This window comes from Hibiscus syriacus, unplaced genomic scaffold, assembly GCF_006381635.1.
Source record: "Hibiscus syriacus cultivar Baekdansim isolate YM2019G1 unplaced genomic scaffold, ASM638163v2 tig00110044_pilon, whole genome shotgun sequence".
NCBI classification, from domain to species: Eukaryota; Viridiplantae; Streptophyta; class Magnoliopsida; order Malvales; family Malvaceae; genus Hibiscus; species Hibiscus syriacus.
In genome coordinates this window covers 1,541,628-1,566,161 of record NW_024062574.1, presented here as the reverse complement: position 1 = coordinate 1,566,161, position 24,534 = coordinate 1,541,628, and the positions used below count along the sequence as shown (strand labels likewise).

Sequence of the window (24,534 nt, the reverse complement as noted above, 5' to 3'; positions counted from 1 at the left end):
TATGACCTCTAGGAACAACAATCATTCTTTTAACAAGATTTTTATACAAATTATTTACTCACTCCTTCAACCCTAACTGATATGAACCCATGGTCTTCATGTGTTACAAACTGAAGAAAATTGTATCAAAATCAAAAGGTAGAAAAACAAACTATACAAAGGCAGTTTGCCTGTTACATACTTGAAGCTTACCCAAAGATTGAAAGGTATAGCAAGTAAGAATACGAAACAACTACTACCAGTACCACTACCAGACAATCAGCAGACCATCCATCGAAAAAATCCAACTGTTCCTGCTCCGGCTCCGGCGATGAGGACCTTGCCGAGCTTATCGATCCGGGAACAAAGAGCGAAGATCCGGGGTTCTTTCGACGGCGTCGCCTCTTCGAAGCTAACATAATATTGATCAGAGCCATGGTTGATCATCGGCTACTTTGGAGAACCCGCGAGACTTGGGGATATATTAGTGGAGGTGGGTCTTGTATGAATTTTCTGGGAAACTTACATGCACTAATAATATAGACCAAAGTTTAAATTTCTTTAAATATAATGGAGTGGACCGTCACAGATGATGACAGCACTTTGATTTTTCTCAAGTAAAAGAAGGGAAGCTCTAGGTATCCAATGAATATGGACCACACACAATTTAAAATAATGTGAACGTTTAGGGAATGTGATTATTCTTTTCTTAATAATGTCGTCTTGAAATTAGAATTTGATTTCTAATTCCTAGTTTAATGCACTTTGTTGTTATGTGTGATCGATTGTCAATTAAATTTAGGGTATACTATGTTTTTGGTACTTAAACTATCAATTTTGGTTTCTTTTAGTATCTAAACTTTTATTTTTTTTAAAATCATATCTAATGTTTAATTTTTGTTTCATTTTAGTACATTGCCTTTAAAAACACACTACATTCTTTCAGTGGATAAATTACATCATTCATCACCCAACTATCTTCTCACTTCTATCTTGGTAATAAAGTTTAAAAATTTTCAATTTAATACTCAACTTTCAAATTGCTCATATTTCAGTCACTCTAATTTATTTTATTAATAAATTTTGTGGTATGAAATTTATTATTATTATTTTATTAATATATAATTAAAAATAAAAAAATAAATTTGAAAGTTAGAGTGATCAAATTAGGTGTGATTTGAAGGTTAAGTAACTAAATTAAAAAATTAAACTATAGCGACAAAAATAGGAGTGAGAAGATAGTTGAGTGATGAATGATGCAATTTGCCCATAAAAGGTGCCACGTGCAATTCACCCGTTAAGTTTTTAACAACGAGGAACTAAAACGAAACAAAAATTAAACGTTAGGCATGATTTTGAAAAAACTAAAAAATTTAGGTGCTAAATAGACCAAAACTGATAGTTTAGGTACTAAACATATAATTTATCCTTAAATTTATAATGTGTTGACAAATAAAGGTGTTCATTGTTCATTCAATTAAACTAATAGATGAAATAAAATTTAATTTGATTAATCGATCAAATACCGAAGTATTTAGTTGGTAAACGTTAAAGAATTTGATTATTAATTAGTTTAGTTTAAAATTAATTAATTAAATTAATTAAAATTTCAATATATTACTAACACATTTGTAATTTTAAGCCTAAATCCCATTAAAGACCCATGACGTTTAATTCCATATTTATATTTTAATCACAATATCAACTCCAACCTTAAAAGGAAAAATATAAAGATTAGAAATAAAAATATTTAACTAAAAAAATTCATTTTCAACTTATTGCTACTTAAATTGTTAATTTAAATCAAAATTTAAAAATATTATAAAAAATTGATTAATTTAAAAATCGATCAAAATAGTTGCCCTTGATTCAACTAATGATTTTTAAAAATATATATAATTTGATAAATGATTAAAAAGTTTAAAAACCTTAGTAATTGAGCCGACTATTTGAATACCCTTACTAATAAAGAAAATCATTTTTCTTTTAATTAACATTAAATCTTAAAATCTCTTCTAAATAGTCAATTAAGATTAGAATTATTTAATATAAAAAATACAATATTAAATAAAGATTTCTTTATAAAAAAAATATTAAATAAAGACTTTTCGGTCAATCTTCTTCCTGTAGATTAGTCTGTTTTAGAATCAGAGGATTCAGAGCTAGTTTACCTACTACTACTATTCTTCATTATTTTATGAGTTCATTGCAATATATGCCCTTAAACTATGATTCTCATTCCAAATTAGTCCTTAAACTTATAAATGTTTCAATTTCATCCTTAAACTATGACTATATTCTAAACTATTCCTTAAACTTTTGAAAATTTTAGTATCACCCCCAACATATATGTTTCATTCCAAATTGGTCCCCAAAAATTTTAAACATTTCAATTTCATCCCAAATTATATATATACTAATCACATTCCATGTTAATAAAATCTTTAGGTCAAGTTATGATATTATATGTTTGAAAAAAAGTTTAAGTTGAATTATGGTTATAATTAATTACATATTTGGATGGATTTGGAAATGAAATTAGAAGGTTTAAAAGTTTAGGGACTAATTTAAAATAAGGGTCATAGTTGGAGGATGAAATTGGATTATTCAAAAGTTTAAGGACCAATTTAAAAATGAGTATAATAGTGTGAGGATGAAATTAAAATATTTAAAAATTCAAAGATTAATTTAAAATAAATATCATAGTTTGGGAACATATGATGCAATTAACTCTTTTTTATTATAAAGAAAATCACGAATTTTCGTCAATAATTATGACAAGGTCACGTTATTTTTTACGGTAAATTTGATCCTCAATTTTTTTAATAAAAATATGGTTTAAGGTTCACATCTATCTTTACGATAGATTTAATTTATTACTTTCGTTCTTATCGTATTTTTATATTAATTTAAGCCTTAAAATTATTTAATTATATCATTTTATATTTTACCACTAACTTAAAATCTTAAATCATTAATTATAAATTAGGGTTTAGGGTTTATGATTTAGAGGTTATGGGATTATGATTTAGGATTTATAATTTAGGGTTTTAAGTGAGATGTAAGGTATAAAATGATGCAATTGAACAATTTCAAGGGCTAAATTGATGCGAAAATATGATAGGAGTAAAAGTGATAAATTGAATTTACTATAAGAACAAAAAGTTACCTTAAAATATAAAATTTTAACGATATTAATATAATATTTCATATATCAATGCACATATATTTAAAAAAAATATTTTTATATTAAATTTTTAAAATTTAATTCTAATTAATCAATCAATAAATTAAATATAAAAAATCATAAAAAAATCTATTGAATAACGTATATGAGGGAAAAGTCTAATTGTAACAAATTTGAAAGGAATACGCAAGGAAAAAGGTGGATCATTTATTGAAGATTAGGAGTAAAACGAAAGAAAATAACCAACTTGTCATGATTTAAATAATTTCAATAATATGAACAATGTGTTATATATATATATATATATATATATATATATATATATATATTATATACTGTTTAAGTTAGTTTTACATATAAACACGACTTAAATGACTATATATTTTAAAAATATAAATGTGAATGTAACTCTTCCACCAAACAATGATATTTTAATTTTTATTGAACACGAATAAATTATATTAAATATCTTCTGACTGTGGGATTAGTTAAAATTCTTAACAATTAGATAAATTATAGTCTGAATTAACTTATATCAGTGATTAAAAGAATTAGCGATATTCTTAGAAGTCACATGTTCGAACACTAGCGATTGCAGTAGGATAATTGAGCGTTTATTGTCAAATGATTTAAAGTATTTAGAACATATACTACTTGTAAATCACCTTAGTTTTAACAAAAAGAAGATATTACATTTTTGAGAGAGTATTATTATTGAAATCTTAAAATTTTATCTTTCGATTCTTCAAACGAGTTGCGAGCGTTTCATAAAGAAAGGGTACAACTCGAAGATCATGTAGAACATAAAATATTTATCACGATTTATTTTTAGACGTCGAAACATTACATCATGATTCAGTTACGAGTTCGATGATAAAAAGAATATGATTGTAGAGTTACGTGATTTACAAGTGATATATGTTTTAAAGATCAAACAACCTTGTAGTCTCAAGAATCTCTAGGGATAACAATTATTTCTTTAATCACTGAGGTAGTTTGACCTGTACATGAGTTTCGATTTTTAAAATGAGAAAATGTGTGATGAAAGTATAAAACCTTATTATATTACATAAAGATTGGATCCGACCAATGTACATGCAAAATGTGTGAATAATGTAACATTTTATCCTATTGTTTAAGTGCAAATAAAGACATTGGAAAATCAAGTAGGTTATTACATCCATTCAAAGCTTTTCCCCAGTCAACTTCATGCATAGATTCTGAGAACAAGTAACCAACTGCAGAAAATTGACAGAGCAACAACAATAAGCCAACAATTTCTGACTAATAATCATAAACAATTTATACTAAATTACTCGAATTCTTCGTTCCGCCGAATATCGTTATCGATATTTACATCCGGTACATATTCGGACATAGGTACTTGCATAAGAAAAACTGTACTTATATACATGACACATTCATATAAAACACTCACTGGAGATCGGATATAACAGACATTAGGTACAAAAACCGAGACAAGGTCGGAGATTCGACCAAGAAAGGGGTGTTTCAGTGTTTAGCGGCCGGCGACGCGGGTGCATTCGATTCCATCAGTATTGACCATAAGACATGCACATCTTCACAGGGGCAAGATTTCACATCTTCATACAAAATGTATATCCCTCTTCCTAACAAGGAAATCGATTCGACAGGTTAAAGTTTCGATCGGTGTCGTCGCCGAAGAAACAAGAAAAATGCATAGAGAAGGGACGGAGTTAACGTACTTTTTTCCCGAGCCGAGTGTAGACGGAACCAGAGCTTCTTCAACGGAGAGATGAGGGATTGAAGCCACCCCATTTGCAAAAGGAGTGGCGTTGGTTCATGTAGGTGGCGAGAAGAAAAGTGACTGAAACAATGAACAGATTTTCAATTTTGTTTTGTTCCTTTTATTGGTAAAATTCTACTTGGTTGCCAATCATGGATTGATTTTGATGTTGGTACAATGTCATTGTCAAAACCCTATTTCGTTTTCCCTTGTGGAATAAGAAGCCACCCCACCAATCAGCTAGGGTTTTAAGGGCTCAGCTTAACCCTTTTATGACTTCCCTTGTGCTTCAAGCCACCAAATCTTTCTAGTTTCCTACATTGTGGATAGGGGGATACCCCATTTGTGGGGTTTTGCTTCTTCTTTTTTCCCCTTTTTCTTCAGGTCAAAAATAATCCGAAAATTATTAATATATGTTGAATCAAGCAATAAAGATATTTCTTTATTCTTTTAAGTGAATAGAAAAAATAAGCATCAGAAGAGCGTTGTTTTCTCTTATTTGAAATTAGATCTAACTCGATTCTAGAATAATTCGAATAATGATTATCGAATACCTATGATTCTTTCGGAAAAAATCTTAGATGAGAAGTCAGTTACAAGGGTCTTGATCCCCATAGGACGCCTGTCCTATTGGGTGACTTCAAAGTGTTCATAGTGGGCATAGCTTGCTGACCCAGAAATTGAACTCTGCTCGTCATTAGTATTAGAACTTGAAAAGAGACAAGGATTGTTATTGGCTACTCTTCTCAATCTTTTTACTGATCCAGAAATTATAGAGCAATATTCCATTTTAAAACTATAGAGCAATATTCCTTTAAAGACCCAGAAATTATTGCTCTACAATGGTCTTTAAAGGACTATAGAGCAATATTCCATTTTAAAAGTACATGATCCATATATTACACCATTGTAGTTGCTGCAACATGCTTTATTTCATTACACCAAAATCGCATCACATGCATGAAACTGTATATGTTCCGAGTATGAAAAAACACATTACACAATCAGTTCTTGCTGAAAGCTGATTCTCTGATAGACAAAAAGAAACATCGAACATTCGAATCGAAGACGAAGGGTGCATCAAGTTCATGCCCTATCCACTGTCACCAAGTCCAGAGAAGTGCCGTAAGCTCTGTGAAGTGTTTGGCCACACAAACTGTGCCCCCCATCGACATTCGGCATCCTTACTTCCATTATCGGAGCTACGAGCTCTCGAGAATCTGGCATTCTGACCGCTACTGTGGAAAATAATATTTTCTCATCTGGGAATTCCTCCTGAATTTCTTTCATGTCATGACAAATTTTATTGTACTTTAGCTTGGACAAGTGATCTACTACTTGGTTCTCGGTACCTTTCCTATTATTCGCCTCTAAATCAAATTCTTCCAACAAGAGTATCCATCTAATAAGCCTAGGCTTGATATCCTTTTTATTCATTAAGTATTTAATGGTCGAGTGATCGGTGTGCACAATGACCTTAGTACCTATAAGGTATGCCCTAAACTTAGCAAAAGCGAAAACCATGACAAATAATTCTTTTTCAGTGGTGGTATAGTTAAGTTGTGCATCATTTAGGGTACAACTAGCATAATAAATGACATGAAAGATTTTACATTTTCTTTATCCTAGCACCGCTCCTACTGCGTAGTCACTCGCATCGTACATCAACTCAAAAGGGGTATCCCAGTCAGGTGGAATAACAATTGGTGTCATGACAAGTTTTTCTTTCAGCTCCTTGAATGCGCTGTAGCAATCATCATTGAACATGAACAACTAATTTTGCCTTTAGCAAAAAGACAAAAAATCTTAGAAATCTTTGAAAAATCATTTAAGAAACGTCTATAGAATCCCACGTGTCCCATGAAACTCCTTATGCCCTTCACAGTGGTGGGTGGAGACAACTTCTCAATCACTTCCACCTTGGCCTTGTCAACTTTAGTGTCTCGGCGAGAAATTTTGTGGCCTAACACAATTCTTTCTATCACCATGAAGTGACACTTCTCCCAATAGAGAACAAGGTTGGTCTCCTCGCATTACTTTAGAACTTTAAATAAATTATCGAGGCATCTATCAGTCATTGCCTGAGACAAAAAAGTCATCCATGAAGATTTCCAAAAAGTCATCCACCATGTCTGAAAATATTGCTATCATACATCTCTGAAAAGTTGTTGGGCATTACATAGTCCGAACGACATCCTCCTAAAGGCATATGTGCCATATGGGCAGGGTGAAGGTGGTATTCTTCTGATCTTCTGGTGCTATGGCAATATGATTATACCCAGAATATCCGTCGATGAAACAATAAAACACCTTGCCCGCCAAATGATCAAGCATTTGATCGATGAATGGGAGGGGAAATGGTCATTCTTCGTCTCCTTGTTGAGCTTTCAATAGTCCATGCAAATCCTCCAACCCATGACTGTCCTCATTAACAAGAGCTCATCGTCCTCATTTTTCACCACGGTTACGCCACCTTTCTTCGGCATGCATTAAACTGGGCTAACCCAAGAGTTATCGAATATGGGATAGGTCACCCTAATATCTAGCCATTCGATGATTTCTTTTATCACCACTTTCTTCATTATTGAGTTAATTCTTCTTTGGGGTTCCATAAAATTGCAGTGGAAATCGTCTAACTGGATTTTGTTCATGCATATGGTAGGGTTGATTTTCTTCAAGTCCTGTCATAGTCCACCCGATAACTTTTTGTTGTTGTGACAAAATATTCAACAAACTACACTCTTGCTCGGGGGTTAGACTAGCAGATATAATAACCGGTAAAGTATCATCACTACCTAGATAAACATATTTTAAATGTGATGGTAAGGGTTTAAGTTCCAAGGTAGGTGCATGTTGCAATGAAGATTTTGGAGGAATGAATTCATCAAAGTCAAGGGGTTCGAATCTCATACCTGGTCTATCTTGAAGCAAGCTAAACTATTCCACCTCTGATGAATATTCATCGATCTCCGCACTTGTTTCATTTTCAATAAGACTTTCATTTACGTCAGTCAGAAAAATGTTGTCATGGAAAATTTTGTTGTACGCCTTCTTTTTAAAAAATTTGACTTGGCAAAAATTGTCGTGCTCCTTAGGCTGTAAAATATCACCGTGGCCAAATTTGTCAAACTCTTTCAGCTGAAAAATATTACCTTGGTAAAAATTGTCATACTTTGCCATATGTAAAAATTTGTCATGGCAAAAAATATCTACTTTGGCTTCCTCCATTGAATCCATGTCTTTAATGCATTAGGATTCTTCATAATCATCAATATTTCAGAGTGTTGAAGACATTGATTTTGACACTCTGATCGACCACCATCATCGTAAACTCTCCCTTCTTGCAATCTATTAAGATGCGCTTAGTGGCTAAGAAGGGACGCCCCAGAATAATAAGTGCAATTTTGTTGGCCTCATAGTCTAGAATGAGGAAGTCTACTGGAAAGACAAACTTGTCCACTTCAACGATGACATCTTTAATCCTGCACTCGGGAAGAACGTGTGATCGGTCAGTTAGTTGTAAGATCACGGTGGTTGGTCGAGCATTACTCATTCCAAGCTTAAAAAATATGGACTTGGGCATCAGATTCATACTTGTCCCAAGTCACATAGGGCTCCTCCAACATAGTTTTCACTGATGAAACAAGGTATAACAAAGCTTCCAAGATCTTTTTTATTCGACGAAAGTTTGCTCAGTGTAGAACAATATTATTTCGTCGTGGCAAAATTTTCCAGTCTTTTCATTTTTCTATTTTTCGTGACTATTTCTTTCAGAAATTTGGCATAAGTAGGCATCTGATCAATGACCTCGAGTAGTGGGACGTTGATATATAACTTATCAAGGACATCAACAAACTTTTTGAATTGTATCTCATCGTTGTACTTTTTAAATCGTTATGAGAAGGGTGGTGGGGGTCAGACTTCAGTTGCTGTAGATGAAGGTGAAACTTTTTCTGTGACACTAAATTTTCCTCCATCAGTAGTTCATGAATTTCAGCTTGACCTTCAAATTCTTTTTGTACAATGTTGTGGTGAGAAATTTCTTGTTTCTTCACCCCAAACTTGTCTTGATTAATCTGGGTATCATCCTCAATGTAAGCGCACTGTATTGCTCCTTTTCATGAGGCTTAGTGACCTCAGTATCATTAGGGAGGCTTCCTTGTAGGCGAGCATGTAATGCTGTGACAATTTGGCCCACTTGGTTCTCCAATGCTCTCAAAGATGAGCTATGACTTTGCAATAAAGTTGCTTTGTAACACCCATAGCCCATATATATCTCGATATACGAGCTACAAATGTCACATCAACTTGATAATTATTCACTGAGCATAAAGACTTAAAACCTTGTTTCTTTTTAAACTTTCATTCTTCAATTTAAAATTTTTTACCTTATTCGTATAAAATCATAAATCAATATTTAATCACTGTAAATAAATCCAATTTCAATCAGTAAGTAGGCAGTTCAGAGCTGATCAAAACTATATATCACTGTCTAAATATTGCTTAATTTAAAAACCATTTAAAATATAACATTTATACTATTCATTCAAAAATATGATTAAATACTAAAATTAGTCAAAACTAAAGAAAATAATCATAGTTACTATTACAGACCCTTTTAAAATAAATTCAATAAAGCATACCATCAGGTGTAACATACATGCCACTAATAAGTCAAAGATAGTATGTCCTCCTTAAGATGCTCAAATAACTCCTCACTTGATGTTCTTTTCTTTACTCGAACCTACACATAAAAATTTTCATGCGCTAAGTAAAACTTTGTGAGGAAGTAATATAGTTAAAATAAGATAAAACATAAATTTCATAAAATATTATAAATATAAATATGTAATTTAAATAAAAGCATTAAAACTTTCAAATCGGGATATTCATGTTGTTTTCATCTTGAAAACCTGAAAAATCATTATCTCATGATTTAATAAAAAATCATGTAAGTCAATATCAAGTATCATAAACAACTTATGTTCTTTTCATTCGAACATATTTCAGAACTTTCTTTTCAATTCCATGTTCATTTCTTTCATATTATATCATAACTTTCACATTTACTTTATAGCCCAATGTATATGTAAGAGAATATAAGGTACGTGAGTCAGACGAGTATGTGTGGTAAGCACTTCAGTTCTATCATCTCAATTAGAACATATTAGCACACACAATGCTATCATATTAGAACCATAATATGCACACAGAGTGCAATCACATCAAATCAAAGTGTAAACACATCTGAAATATACTAGTGTACCTACCGGTAACACCACTGTATATCATAAGCACACACAGTTCTTTCACATCAGAATCATAATATACACACAAAGTGCAATCATATCATAAATATACAAGTGTACCCACCAGTAACACCACAATATATCAATCACTCCACCTCATGGCATGCCAATTGTTCATACGACTCTCAATGCAATATACAATGTGCTTTATTTTAAATTCATATCATTTATAATTCAACGTTCCCAATCATTAGCATTTTTCCTATATCATTCTCATAAAAAAACCTAATTTGGGCAATTTATACCCTAAACATTCATAAAACAGTCATACGAACATTATATAAATAATTCATATTTAAAATAGAAAACATACTTTAAAATAATACGAGGTTGACTTATCACAAGTTGTCATCAATCAAATTAATCAAATAAAATTTTGCACTCAATTTACATTTTGCTTATAAATCAAAATATAAGCCTCACCAAGCTTTAGGCTTAATCCTTTGCTTTAATTACACAATTATCAAAATTTCATATTCTGGCAATTTGCACTACCTTCAAAGAAATATTATTTTGTATTAATCTATATACTGAAAAAATATTATGTTTATATCATTGAAAACTACACTCGAATACGAATCTAACCATATAAAGCACTTCGTATAGTTCCAATTGTACAATTTAAAATGAATTTTCAAAGTTAACTGACAGAAGTTGTTTTGGGCAGAATCTGCTGCCCTGTTTTCTGACTTATCACCGATTAAAAATTCATATCTTTTGTATACTATTCGAAATCAGTTACCATTTGTTCTAAAAAACTAGACTGATATAAGATTCATCCTTAAATTATTTTTGTAGAATTTATGGTGATTTTCTAAACTTATTGTTCATAACATAATTTCTAGGCAGATTTCACCAACTTGCATCCTTAACTTATTCACTAATTCTATTAGCTTACCAATTAAACATATAGGCTTGAATCACACTTCTCATACACTAGGAGTCACTTCTTAACGTAACTCCGACATTGACTCATCGCAAGTCAATGTTTGTTCGATAACATAAATACAAGTTAAATGCACTCACATTTGCCTTTCTATTGAACCTTCTCCACAATATTCTTCTCGATCCCACACTTTTTCCTCCCTTTTCAAGGTACTTGAATTACTAGATTTATCATGGCATGATGATGTTATATAATAACATAAAATATTCAAACTATTTGTTAGTATTAAACTAACACAATCTAAACTTAAATATAAAATTCAATAGAAATAAATCCGATACTTAAATCGACATAAAACTAAATCGTATTTTCATCGGCGTTAGGTGTGGCATCGGGTACGGTGTGCGATTCGGCTTGTGATGATTTTGTCGAGTGCATCGGTTCTTCGTGGGAGGTAGCGTCGGATTCTTCGGGATTTGATTGTTCTTGTCGTCCTCTTCTTTTGTTTCGAGTTGTATGTCCTTTGAATTCTTCTAGCTCTTGCTTCAATCTTCGGTCAAATTCTTCTAATCAAAGTCGATCTGACCGAAAAAAAAGGGATTTTTGGCATAGTTTACCCTTTAATATATTATGATGAGATTTCAAACGTAGTTAAATTTATGCATTGATATTTTGTTAAAATACATTATAATTTTAATAACAAAACTTGAATTATATCCTAAAAATGGTATTATTCAAAGAAATAATCATGAAATTACAATATAGATTATAAAACAGACATAATTTTTTTTTTAAAATCATTAAAATCAACATAATATATAGTTTTTAGTCGAATTAGTTAACATGGCTGTAATGGATATTTGATAGAAGGCTGGAGAAATAATGTGAGGTTTAGGCCTTACACTTCTGTTTGGGCTCTATATTTCCTGGAAATCCCAATGAACAGCTTTCCATTGCAACCCTGTAATAATTTTTATATTTTATTAATAATTAATTTCTTATTTAAAAAATTAATATCATCTTTTTAAAATTTTGAAATCTTACGTAAAATTTTATGTTTATCTTTAGAAACAAATTACTTAAGAAAATATAACATTAAAATCGACAAACCTATTATAAAATATATTGACACTTCTCAGGATGTAACAGGGGAGCATCTAGGCCTAGGCCATGGCCCATGGCCTTCTATGTCTAAAAAGGATAAATTATATATATTCAGCTACCCATTTATTATTTAGTTTCTGTTTTGACCACTCAATTATTATTTATTTTAAATTCATACTTAATGTTACATTTTAGTTTTGTTTGTGTCAATTTTCTTTAAATTGATGGAGATATTGGCGTATCATCATAAGATGATGCTACGCCATGATTGGAAAATAATTAAAAAATATCATATTAACACCATTCTTAATTTTTTAACGGTAGGTAATCAAAATAGAACCAAATCGTAAGATTAACTATGATTTTGCAAAAAATAATAGTTAAGTGACCAAAATATAAATTAAGTAATATGTGGGGTGACCAAATATTTAGTTTACCCTAAACAAAAAATATGTATGAATTATATTAAAAATATATATTGGTCCAATTATATATATATATATGTATATATAATTGTTATTATATTTTTAATATATATATATATATATATATATATATATAAATTATTTTAGATAAAAAATTATTATGTTTATATGGATCAGACCTACAAATTTTTTCTAGATTGACCATTGAGCTACAAGACCATCAAAATGATCAATTGTTAGGTTAGACTCCAATATAAGATTTTATCCCTTTATTTTTTAAAAAAGTGGTTAATTTGGAGTAACACGTGATTTTATGTTAAGGGGTGAATTTATAAAATTTTAGGGTATGACAAATTTATAGAGTTTTAGGCAACAAAAAGTATATTATTAACAAAATATAAGAAAAATATAAAATATATAATAATTTGAAATTTATAAGGTAGCAATCACCCCTAATTAGTGGCGAATTCAAAAAAAATTATAAGTTGGTCCAATTTAAACATAATACAAATTTTATCTAAAAAATCATATATATATATATATATATATAGATCACCTACCGATAAAAAAAATAACAAATATGCCAACATGCCATTTTTTTTAATTATTTTCAATCATGACATGACATTATCTTATGATGATATATCAATATTACCGTTATTTTTAAAAGATGAGACACTAAAACATAATCAAAATAACATTAAGTGTGATTTAAAATAGATAATAGTTAAACCAAAATTGAAACTAAATAATAAATGAGTGACTTAATAAGTAATCTACCTTTTTTGGGCAAAAGGGGCCATGACCTACGCCTAGATCCCCTCCTGCCCCTAATCGTCCCTAAGTCCATCCCTAATTATGAAAAATATAGAATGCTTTAGATATTTAAATAATTGTACACAATTATTTTTAAACCGTCCGTATGATTATAATATAATATATGTTTATAAGTTTCTTAATCATTTTCTTAATGATTCACAAACTAATTATTATTAATATTATTCAAACGTCATAATGTGGTGTTTATTTAATATATGTGTTTGCGCTTGGAGTACAATGAAGTGTTTAAATTGGAAATGGCTTAATTGCCACGAGAATTGTCAATTAAGTTGATTCAGCTTGAAGAACACATGCCCTATAAACGATCAATAAGGATGACTTTCTTTGCTCAATTTTCACTCTAGTTTTTATGGGATGATCTTCATTTCCTTCTATTAAATAGCTTAGGAAGAGGAAAATAAAACATACTCTTTATTTAAGAAGTCGACGTATTCAACCCTAAATATAGCTGCACGAATTAAGTGAACTCTGTGGTAAAGGAATTGTTGTTATTCCTTGAAGATTCGGGTTCGAGCACTATAAATTACAGTGATGTGAGCGTTTAATACCGAAAGGTTAACGATTTATCTTTAAACATATACTACTTTGTACTTATAAAAGATTAATAAAAAAAAACCCTAAATATAGTTGGATCCGTATATGTATATTATAAAGTTACATTTCTTATGGTAAAACGTAAAAGATTCTATTTCTAGATATCAGACCATTTCCCCAAAAAATCTTCTTCGTTCGACTTTGCCTCTTTCAACACACTAATGCTTGAATGTTAGCTGCTATATATATAATTTTTTAATTAACATGAGAACTACATTTACTATTTTAAAACTCCATTAATAATATCTTTTTCCACTATTATAATATATATATATATCCAGCATAGCATCTCCTGGAATTTATAGAGCACAGCCTGCACAACACGTCTTTCATATATATATATATATATATTAAGATATTATATAATATTATATATATATATATATAAGTTTGAGATATTATGAGAAAATTGATTGAAGAATTTATATATAATTAAAAGATTGAATGTTTAAGTTTTCTAAAATACTATATTATTTATACGGTCATTTTAAAAGCTAGAAGCAATGTCAAATCGTTCTTGCTTTTATTGCAAGTAAAGTACCTTTGAAGGTTTCTGCAATGTGAAAATTGCACCGCCCCGTTTATAAACAAGGATTTATGAACTATTTTAAAAGAGGTATAATCCTATTCCCTGTCCCTACACTTTTCACATGTTAGATACTTAGTCCTTTACTCTCTAGATTTAATAATTTAAGTCCATCGTCGAAAGGATTTCTTTTAATTTGGATTGTGTAGCGTTTTCCAAATTTTAAAAATATTTATCAAATTAAAAGATTAGTGTGGTCGAATTCCTAGAATTAAAAGAACATAAACTAATCTTCAAATATACAAAGTTACAGGGGCTGGGAGGAGAATTAGACCTTTAAAGAGAAAAAAAACCCCAAAAACTAGTGATCCACTTTTAGAATATTACACAATTATGTCATCATGCAAGTGACGTGACCGACACAATGATTATCGGTAAAGTTTAAAGAAGACTAGTACAAAGAGTAACAGACAATCAAAGGAGAATCGCAGTTTTGAACTCTAAGAGATCTCAGATGAATATTCTAATTTTCCAATCGGGCGAGATATATGGGAAACTATTCGAGATTCATTCGATCAAAGTTTGATAAATATCTGATTCGAATGAATTCAAGTCGAGATAGAGATTCTGGATTGTCATGGGGGTGTTGGCAATGAATATATTATGCTTTATTGGTAAGCGAACTTCAACGTTAATTTAGCAGTTGGACCTAGTCCCTGCCCTTTGAGCACTTGTATATAGTTCAAAACAGTTGTTGCCCTAGATCACGACAGCTAAGGTCAAATGTCTTTGTTCGGACATAAATCCATGACTGTTCCATTATTCATCCTAGCGTTTTCATTACAATGTTGTTTAAGTCTTAGCCTTTATGATCATCCCTTAGACCCTCTCACCCCATCCGAATTGAACCGGATAACGCTCATTGTCGATAAGTCTAATATCGGTTCTCTTCCGAACTTGACGTATCACGTCGTCGATCTCGAAGAACCAGACAAGAACGATGTCCTTAGTTGGTTATCTTCAGATAAACAGGAAAAAAACGCTGTTTCTCGACGAGCCAAGGTGGTGGTTCGAGCCGGAGGGGAGACTCGGGAACTTGTTGTGGACCTAGTCGCCGGTTCGATCATATCGAACCATGTCTACACCGGTCACGGGTACCCACCGTTCACTTTTATCGAGTTCGTCATGGTTAGTAGATTGCCTTTTCAATACCCCAAATTCGTGAAATCGATTACAGGTAGGGTTTAAATGTGTCCGAAGTCTCGTGTGTACCTCTCACTGTTGGTTGGTACGGCGAAACGGTGACGAGAAGGGCTCTTAGGCTTACATGTTACTATAGAGGTGGCTCCGTTAATGTCTACGCGAGGCCGATCGAAGGGATCAGTATATTCGTCGACGTCGATTCGATGCGAATCACAAATTATGTCGATAGATTCAGAGTCCCTTTGCCTAAAGCCGAGGGAACTGATTTTCGATCGAGGACGAACACGGATCATGTCACATGTAATAACAATAACAGGAAGGGAAAAGGGTTCAAAATAGAAGGAAACAATGTGAAATGGGAGAACTGGAAATTCCATGTGGGGTTCAATGCTAGGGCCGGGACTGTGATATCGACGGCTTCGATTCTCGATCCGAACACGAAGAAGTACCGCCGGGTTCTATATAGGGGTCATGTGTCTGAAACTTTTGTTCCGTACATGGATCCAGAAAGTGAGTGGTATTTCAGGACATTCATGGATATCGGAGAGTTCGGGTTCGGACGTTCGGCAAGCACGCTCCAGCCGTCGATCGACTGTCCGGCGGATGCGGAATACATGGACGGGTATGTCGCGGGGGCGGATGGGCAGGCTATGAAAATGCAAAGGGTTATCTGTATATTTCAAAGGTCGTCTGGTGATATTGGTTGGAGACATGCTGAAATCAATAACCCTGGAACTGTGGTAAGGTACTTTATTTGTTTTTTTTCTAGGGTAAAGTACACAAAAGGTCTCCCAACTATAATGAACTATTTATTAAGTAACTCAACCATTAAAAATTACAAAACGATCACTTGGCTTTTCATTATGTTCTAAATTCGTCATTTTCTATTAAGAATTTGTAGTTGTATAAGATTGACGATAACATGATGACTGAGATATGATAATTGTTTCACATTCTGGGATTAAATTTTATCATATCACAGCCAGCAAGTTAATGTGTAATTCATAATATCATCAATTTTCTAATAGAAAAAGACGAGTTTAAAATATAATGAATAATTGAGGGATTATTTGTGTATTTTATCTTTTTTTATCATATGCGTAATGGTATACGTAATGAGTATGTGGGATTTACTGTTGGTTCAAATTGAATTGTCGTGGTTTGGTAGATAAGGAGTGGTCAACCGGAAAGAAGTTTGGTGGTTAGAATGGTGGCTACCGTGGGGAACTATGATTACGTACTTGATTGGGAATTCAAGCAATGCGGCACCATCAAAATTGGGGTAACACTCAACCTTAATCTAACATTATCTCGAGAATCATAGATTTTTTTATCTTAAACTTAAATAATATCTGACTTTAAGTTGAATATATCCGATCATAACTCATCAAATTTAAGTTAAATTATCATCTCTATTTTAGGTCGATTGCGATATGAGTATACATAGTAGTATAATCTATACAAAAGTTATCTTTATCTTAAATTAGTCTATAATTTTTTATTTTTTTTAATTTTATTCTTAAACTATAACTCTCGTTTTAAATTAATTTATAGATTTTTAAACATTCTAATTTTATCTCTAAACCACCGATATATACTAATCATGTCACTGTTAATATAATTAATAAAAATATATTGATTGTCATGGCACTAATATGTATTATGTAGGAATATGATGCGGCACAAATGATAATTAATGCTATATTACTTATTATAAAAATCATTACTTAGAATGAAAACGAAAGATTTTTTATTTTTTAGTTTTGTTCTATCAATTTATTTATAAAATCATTACAAATAATAATTATCATTTATGTCAAATCGTATATTGATATTAGAATGGTTTCATTAACACATGGGACATGATTAACGTATATTGATCGTTTGAGGATGAAATAAAAATATTTAAAAGTTTAAAGATTAATTTAGGATGAGGGTCATACATTGGGGACTAGTGGGTGGAGTTAACTCTTTATATAATTTAATTTCTCAGGTGGATTTAACGGGGATTTTATTGTTGAAAGGCAGTCCTTACACGAATAAGCAGCAGGTAACGGCGGATGTGTACGGCACGTTAGTAGCGGACAACACCGTCGCCGTTAATCACGACCATTTCCTCACGTATTACTTGGATCTCGACGTCGACGGTAACGGCAACTCCTTCGTCAGGGCGAAACAGAAAACGGAAAGAGTAACGGGGTTCAACGCTTCTCCGAGAAAAAGCTATTGGAGGGTTGTGAAGGAGACCGCCAAAACCGAAGCCGATGCCCGGTTCCGGCTCGGCTTAGAGCCGGCCGACTTGTTGATCGTGAACCCAAATAAGGAAACAAAGCTCGGGAATCAAGTGGGTTACCGGCTGATACCCGGTGAGCCGCTGACTTCTCTGTTAGCCGACGATGATTATCCTCAAATTAGGGCGGCTTATACCAAATACCAGGTTTGGGTGACGGCTTATAATAAGTCGGAGAGATGGGCCGGTGGGTTTTATATGCCGATCGAAGCCGTGGAGATGATGGCTTAGCCATTTGGACCAAGAGGTAACATTTTTGCTCTCCTTTTTCTTAATATTCTAGGAGTACACAAATAGTCAGCAATCTATATTTAAATAATCATGTTGAATATTAAAGTTTCAAAAGTTACAAAACGACCATTACAATTTATGGAACTGTCACAAAATGGTCTATAAACTTATTAAATTTAGGGTAAAGTATACAAATGATCCTCTGATTATTAGGTACTATTTTATTAAGTCCCTCGACTATTAAAAGATATAAAATGATCCTCAAACTATGGAGTGTTGCTTTGTTGAGTCCCTCCACTATTAAAAGTTACAAAATAGTCACCTGACTAATCATTATGTTTCAAACTCGCATTTTTTCGTTAAAAATTTGACGGCATTCTGAGCTAAACGTTAACCTACTGACTATGATATGATAAAATATGATTTCATAATCTCAAACGGCTATCATATCTCAGTCATAATTTTAATATCCAACTTAGACAACTGCCAATTTTTTAACCAAAAAAGATAATTTTGGAACATAATAAATAGTTTGGTGACTATTTTATAACTTTTAATAGTCGAGAGACTTAACAAAGTAATATTCTATAGTTAAAGGATCATTTTATAACTTTTAATAGTTGAGAGACTTAATAAAATATTATCTTATAATGGAGGGACCATTTATGTACTTCACTCAAAATTTATTATTTTATAATAGTTTGATAAATTTTTAATGATTATTTTGTAATTTTTAAAACTTTTACTTAACAATAAATCATATTTATATAGTTTAGTGACCATATGTGTAGCATATATTTTCATACATTAGAAGAATCGTAGTTTATAATTACGTTCGAGTTACAGATTCAATTTTTATAAAAGTAGTAAATATATGTCTTGTTTATTTATAACCCAAATTAATTCGATTTAATTATTTTTAGTAAATATTTTTAAATTTATATTAATATTTGCATGTTTTTAATATGTGGTTGCAGGAACAGAGTGATAGAGAACAAAGATATAGTAGTATGGTACACCGTAGGCATCCACCACAGCCCATATCAAGAAGATTTCCCGGTGATGTCGTCGGTTCACAGCGGCTTTCAACTCCGGCCGGCGAACTTCTTCGAATCCAACCCTACATTGCTTTAATATTCTTTTCAATTATTAGTGTCAAATCATGAATGATAATATATGTCACGTGTGTTGGTGTAAATTATTTTTTTATTGATATTAAATCTATATGTTATTTAGACAAAACTTTCAAGATAATGTTCTGGAAAAAATTAATTCACGAGATAAAGCACTCTCAAGATTAATTGTTCAAATAAGGTGAAATCTACAGTGTTGGCCGTAGGTCGCCATGCCTTCCGGGGGACCTACTAGGTCGCCATGTCTTCCCGGCGAGCTACAAGAGATTGCATGTGTCATGCACGTCCCAACACGCTGTGCATATGAGGCCATCCGACCGAGGCCATCCGAACGAGCTATGCGAGGGCATCCGAGCGAGCTATGCGAGGGAATCTGAGGGAAGCCGAGCGAGAGTAGGTCTCCCGGAGTGCATGGCGACCTACAAGGTCGCCCGGAGGGCATGGCGACCTATGTGTTGGGACGTGCATGTGCCATGCAACACGTTCATTCTCTCTGTTTGAGCAAGGGTAGGTCGCCCAGAGTGCATGGCGAAGGTCGCCAGGAGTGCATGGCGACCTACAAGGTCGCCCGGAGTGCATGGCGACCTACAACCAATACTGTGGATTTCACCCTATTTGAGCAATTAATCTCGGAAGTGCATTAGCTCATGAATTAATTTCTTTCAGAACATTATCTCGAAAGTTTTGCCTGTTATTTACATTATTTTTCTTTTTATTTATTTATATTCTTTTTTCTTAGATGAAAATTTTACATTTTCATTCAATATACGTTATACAAACGCTATAATTAATATTCTCTAATGTTTTTCGATCACTTAAGATATCAAAGAATTCGTTTTATTGTCTTCTATCACTCTATCAGTATAAAATTAACTTAAATAACTTTAAAATTTATAAAGCTCAACCCTAAACTCATAACTCATAAAAACCTAAATCATTATGATCATCTACCATTTTGATCGCCATGAAATCAAGATATGCAACTCGTTTTCTCTTTCTCTACCTTTCCACCCGTTGAGTTTTGAAAAAATATGTTTAATTATCGAAAAATCAAACGGTATTCGAAAGTATGTTTTTTCACAAAATAAAAATAAGGATTATCTTATAATTTTTGGTAGATTATGCATTTAGTACTTAAACTATCATTTTTTTTTCTGTTTTAGTACTTAAACTTTCAGTTTTTTGAAAAGCATAAGTAACGTTTATTTTTCATTTTATTTTAATACCCCACCGTTAAAAACTTAACACTTTTAGTACCTAAACTGTCATTTTTGGTCTATTTAGTATCTAAATTTTTAATTTTTTCAAAACTTAATCTTAATTTTTAACGGAGTACTAAAATGAAATAAAAACTAAACTTTAAGTATAATTTTAAAAAAATTAAATATTAAAATGGATCAGAATTGATAATTTAGATACTTAAACACATAATTTACCCTATTATTTTTAAGAGAAAAATGTCCAACCATGACATGATTAAACATAATTTTATAGCATTACCTTTATTTACTAAGCAACAAATTTGTATGGAAGCAATGAATTACACCACCAATCAAGCATTTACTGGACACACACAAATAACAACAACAACAAAAGGTACAAATTATATTACCATAAATTGGATCCTTCCCAGCCATGGAAAGACCTTCAAATGGATATACTATTAGGGATACCCTTCCCCGTAAGTCCACCTTCCCTAGAATAATCTGACGTATTCGGGTACATCAACATATACGGTATCTTCACCGGCCCAACTCTGTTCTTCAATTCCCCATCATTGTTCCTCTCCATAATCCTCCTTTCGATTTCCACCAGCTCCTTCCCAAATCTGTCAAACGCCGCCAACGGTTCCTCGTCCGTCGTCCACTCCTCCGTATCCCTTTGCCCGAGGTATATTTCGTCGGTCGAATGCCGTGACAGCACCTCTATAAGCGAAATGCCGAGCACCGTCTGGAACTGTGCGGTGATCGTTTTCAGAAACGCCAAGTCTGGGTCTTCTTTAAGCTCTTCGTACTCGTCGGTGCCCTGTTCCGGCATGAAACTACGGCTGACTGTCGGCCTGTTCGGGAGATAACCGGCGTATGGGTATTGGCCGAAGTTGACGGCCGCGTGGAAAGCGGAGGCTATCCAGATGATGATGGTGCATGTTTGGATGAGGTCGGCTCTCGTGTTCATAACCGGCCACCATGATTGGTTTTTCAGGTCGCCGTGGCCTTCGTTTTTGATCTCCGACCACCATGATTGGAGTTCGGCGTCGTGTTTGACTGCTTCGTTTGATGGGTAGTAGAAATTGCAGTACTCGGTTACCCATGTTTCGATGGCGGACCAGATTTCTAAACCGTCGACGGCGTAAGGGTAATCGTTTATCATGAGTTTGAGTCCATGAGGACAGCTCGAGTCCGGGACCGCCATTCCTCTGAAAATAGGGGTGAACCTTATGAGATACAAAATCAAATTACTTAAATTTTCATATAAAATTATATTGCTTACCTCTTAATCAGATCAACAGGAAGAGCCTGGTCAGTGAAAACCCAGTTTTTATACATAGCAGACGACATTTCCATGGAATATTTACCAGGAAAGACAGTCAACTCAAGCACCCCACCGGCATTGATTAGAGTCTGACGAGCCAAAGCATTTATGTTCATCGTGTCACGGAAATGGGGATGAAGAAGCTTATGTATGGGATGAGCAACGCTCAATTGTCTATGAGTAGCGATTATAAATGGTTCAATCACAGCATGGCTGTTCAACCTGCAAATCAAGAAAAAAAATTGTTAAACGACATGGAGCCACTGTTTCCCCCCCCCCCAGTAATTCTGCATTCATACCAATGAGAAACGAGCTGATGGTAGCCTGAATCGTTCACGGCAGCATAAGCTTTGGCCAATTGCCATATCGAACCTTCGACACTGTCCTCCGCCGGGGTGAAAACTTTGCTGACTGCACCGTGGCTGTCCCCTTGTGGATGCGGCAAGCTCAACTCGATCGCTAGTGGCTTAAGCGTGTCGTCGTCTTGCAGGAAGAACAATGTTCTCGCGGCGTATGTCTTCGTGGCGGTCGAATTTATCCTCCCCAGGTAAGGCATGAAGGCATCATGATGGTTCAATATAAACAGTTTGTTGTGCTTTAGAGCCTGAATCGAATTCAATCTATTAGTATTCCGAAAAAAAAACACGTTACGAACGAACAAGAACAGATGATGTGTGATATGATACTTCTTCCACAGTGAGTCCATTCATGTTACACTCAATATGTTCCCTTGTAATGGTACTTTTCTGGTTACCATATTCTTTAGGATCAAGCTTGCTGGCCGGGGGGAATTCCTACATATCATAAATAGCTTTCGAGATCAGATAAAACCGGAACATATTTGCAATCTAGCTAAAAGAAATGTTAGATGTTTACTTCAAGCCGACTGATGATAATCGGGTTGACACCGGCGAGAGTTTCTCGTGCAAACTCTTCATCCGACCGCCAAGCAGACCTATCCTCTGTAACCACACATGGCATCATGCATAAGTTGCAAGACAAACCTATCCTCTGTATTCTCTTATCTCCGGCCTGTAACCTTTTTCGTATGCAAAAGAAAGAAATGTAGGATGGGGGAAGCGTTGTATACCTTTGATAACGGCGGGCATCGGGAACTTCATCAATCTCTCGCCGTCATTACGAACGAGTTCCCTGATCATCTCCCAAGGAAGGCAATCCCTTATCTTCTTAATAGTGGCATCACTAGGCAGTTTTATGCCACCTTCATAGAGATCAAGTACATCTTGAAAGGAATCAAACTCATTGATGGTTTTGTCACATAATGCTGCAATCTCGGGTACCAATACCTGAAACAGAGATTTCAGAGCATAGGCAACGAAATCTGAAAACTTCACTGAGTTAAACCGTTCATCTCGCGGAACGTAAATGTTTAAGCTTAGAAGAAACAGCCTACTCTCCGTCCTGGAATCTGTAAGATGCATTTCCGGTTGTCATGTTTACTACTATGGTTGCCAACGTAACGAACGCTATTGTAAAAAACAGTTCTTACCTTGTTTGTGTGGTTTCCGACCTGTTCTTCCTCTTCTAGGATATGGAAGATGTGACGATCCTCCGAGAACCGGACGATGATGATGCGGGCCCTTTTCCGGCATTGCCAAGTCATTGTATAAATCATAATCATAAATTCTGTCCCATTCTTGGAGCGTTCCTTTTCCATCTCCCCTGAGATTTACCAGCTCTTGTTCTCTATACTCACGTAAAGGCTCCGGCATTTGGCATGGAAGACAGGTCTTAAACAAAACAAATCAAAGTTCTTAACGGCTAAACAAATCAAAGTTCTCAAGTTAGATTTGATGCCGAAGTTACCTTGTTTGAGAAGAAAACTCTATCGAATTTGTACCGATGCGTCGGATAGATCCAAGAATTGCAAACGAAATGTACCCGACCATGGCCAGGAACATCTTCCAGGGTGACGGTCCTGAGATAGAACTGGCTATGGTGTTTGTTTTTTATTATGAAAGCTCCAGGAACATCCATGGATGATTCGTCCCACTCGAATGTGACCGAAAACGTCACGTCTCCTGTAGATAACGGAGTGATCTTCGTGACCCATTTCTCCAAATTTGCCGGCTTCCAGAGCTTCCCTTTCGTCCCATTGGCTGCTTCATTAACAAAATCATGTTATAAACGAATCAAACGTATAAACAAACACTTAGTGGACATTGCTTCAGGGGAAAGAAAATTGACCGGGATCGACGGAAACAGCGCTGATGAGCTGCAAAGAAACGCCTCTGCCGAAGAGCTCGTAAACCCGGTCTAGTAAAGAAGCGGTGAAATCGTTCATATCCAACACATTCTTCTTCATCAAAACCACTGTCCCTTTGATCATCATCATCGACTTCTTCCTCTCGTTGTTGTTCTCATTATGGCTATCTTCCAATATGGCTTTGTCGAACACCTTTGAACCTGGACAGTACCCCATCAAAGATCAAGCCAGAAAACCAAAGAATTTTAACAATTCAGTATGAAGAAATGAATGTAAATTACGGAAACTGGTTGTGTTTGG

At 33.6% G+C, this 24,534-nt stretch overlaps 2 protein-coding genes across 2 annotated transcripts; one reads left to right on the top strand and one right to left on the bottom strand.

Annotated features, from left to right (window-relative positions):
- Positions 1-15,301: 15,301 nt before the first annotated feature.
- LOC120213825 (primary amine oxidase 1-like) lies at positions 15,302-19,501 on the top strand. Its single transcript, XM_039211884.1, is given in 6 exon segments — positions 15,302-15,858; positions 15,861-16,561; positions 16,990-17,103; positions 17,815-18,306; positions 18,309-18,358; positions 19,320-19,501. Coding segments are annotated over 6 exon segments (1,971 nt in total). The 5' UTR covers positions 15,302-15,401; the 3' UTR covers positions 19,477-19,501.
- Positions 19,502-21,037: 1,536 nt separating this feature from the next.
- On the bottom strand, positions 21,038-24,534 carry LOC120213824 (probable linoleate 9S-lipoxygenase 5). Its single transcript, XM_039211883.1, has 9 exons — positions 24,216-24,534; positions 23,835-24,127; positions 23,518-23,758; positions 23,098-23,436; positions 22,884-22,969; positions 22,694-22,801; positions 22,307-22,611; positions 21,966-22,229; positions 21,038-21,891 (listed from the first exon to the last, which is right to left on the bottom strand). Exons 1-9 carry the CDS (start codon positions 24,448-24,450, stop codon positions 21,123-21,125), a joined length of 2,640 nt encoding a protein of 879 aa, XP_039067814.1. The 5' UTR covers positions 24,451-24,534; the 3' UTR covers positions 21,038-21,122.

What these genes read in the sequence shown, in the direction of transcription:
- LOC120213824 (XM_039211883.1), bottom strand. Translation starts at nt 24,450, where the DNA reads ATGGGGTACTGTCCAGGTTCAAAGGTGTTCGACAAAGCCATATTGGAA. An exon ending in GATGCCCGCCGTTATCAAAG is followed by an intron (nt 22,970 to 23,097) that starts GTATACAACGCT and finishes GTGTGGTTACAG; the next exon opens with AGGATAGGTCTGCTTGGCGG. An exon ending in CATCAGCTCGTTTCTCATTG is followed by an intron (nt 22,230 to 22,306) that starts GTATGAATGCAG and finishes CTTGATTTGCAG; the next exon opens with GTTGAACAGCCATGCTGTGA.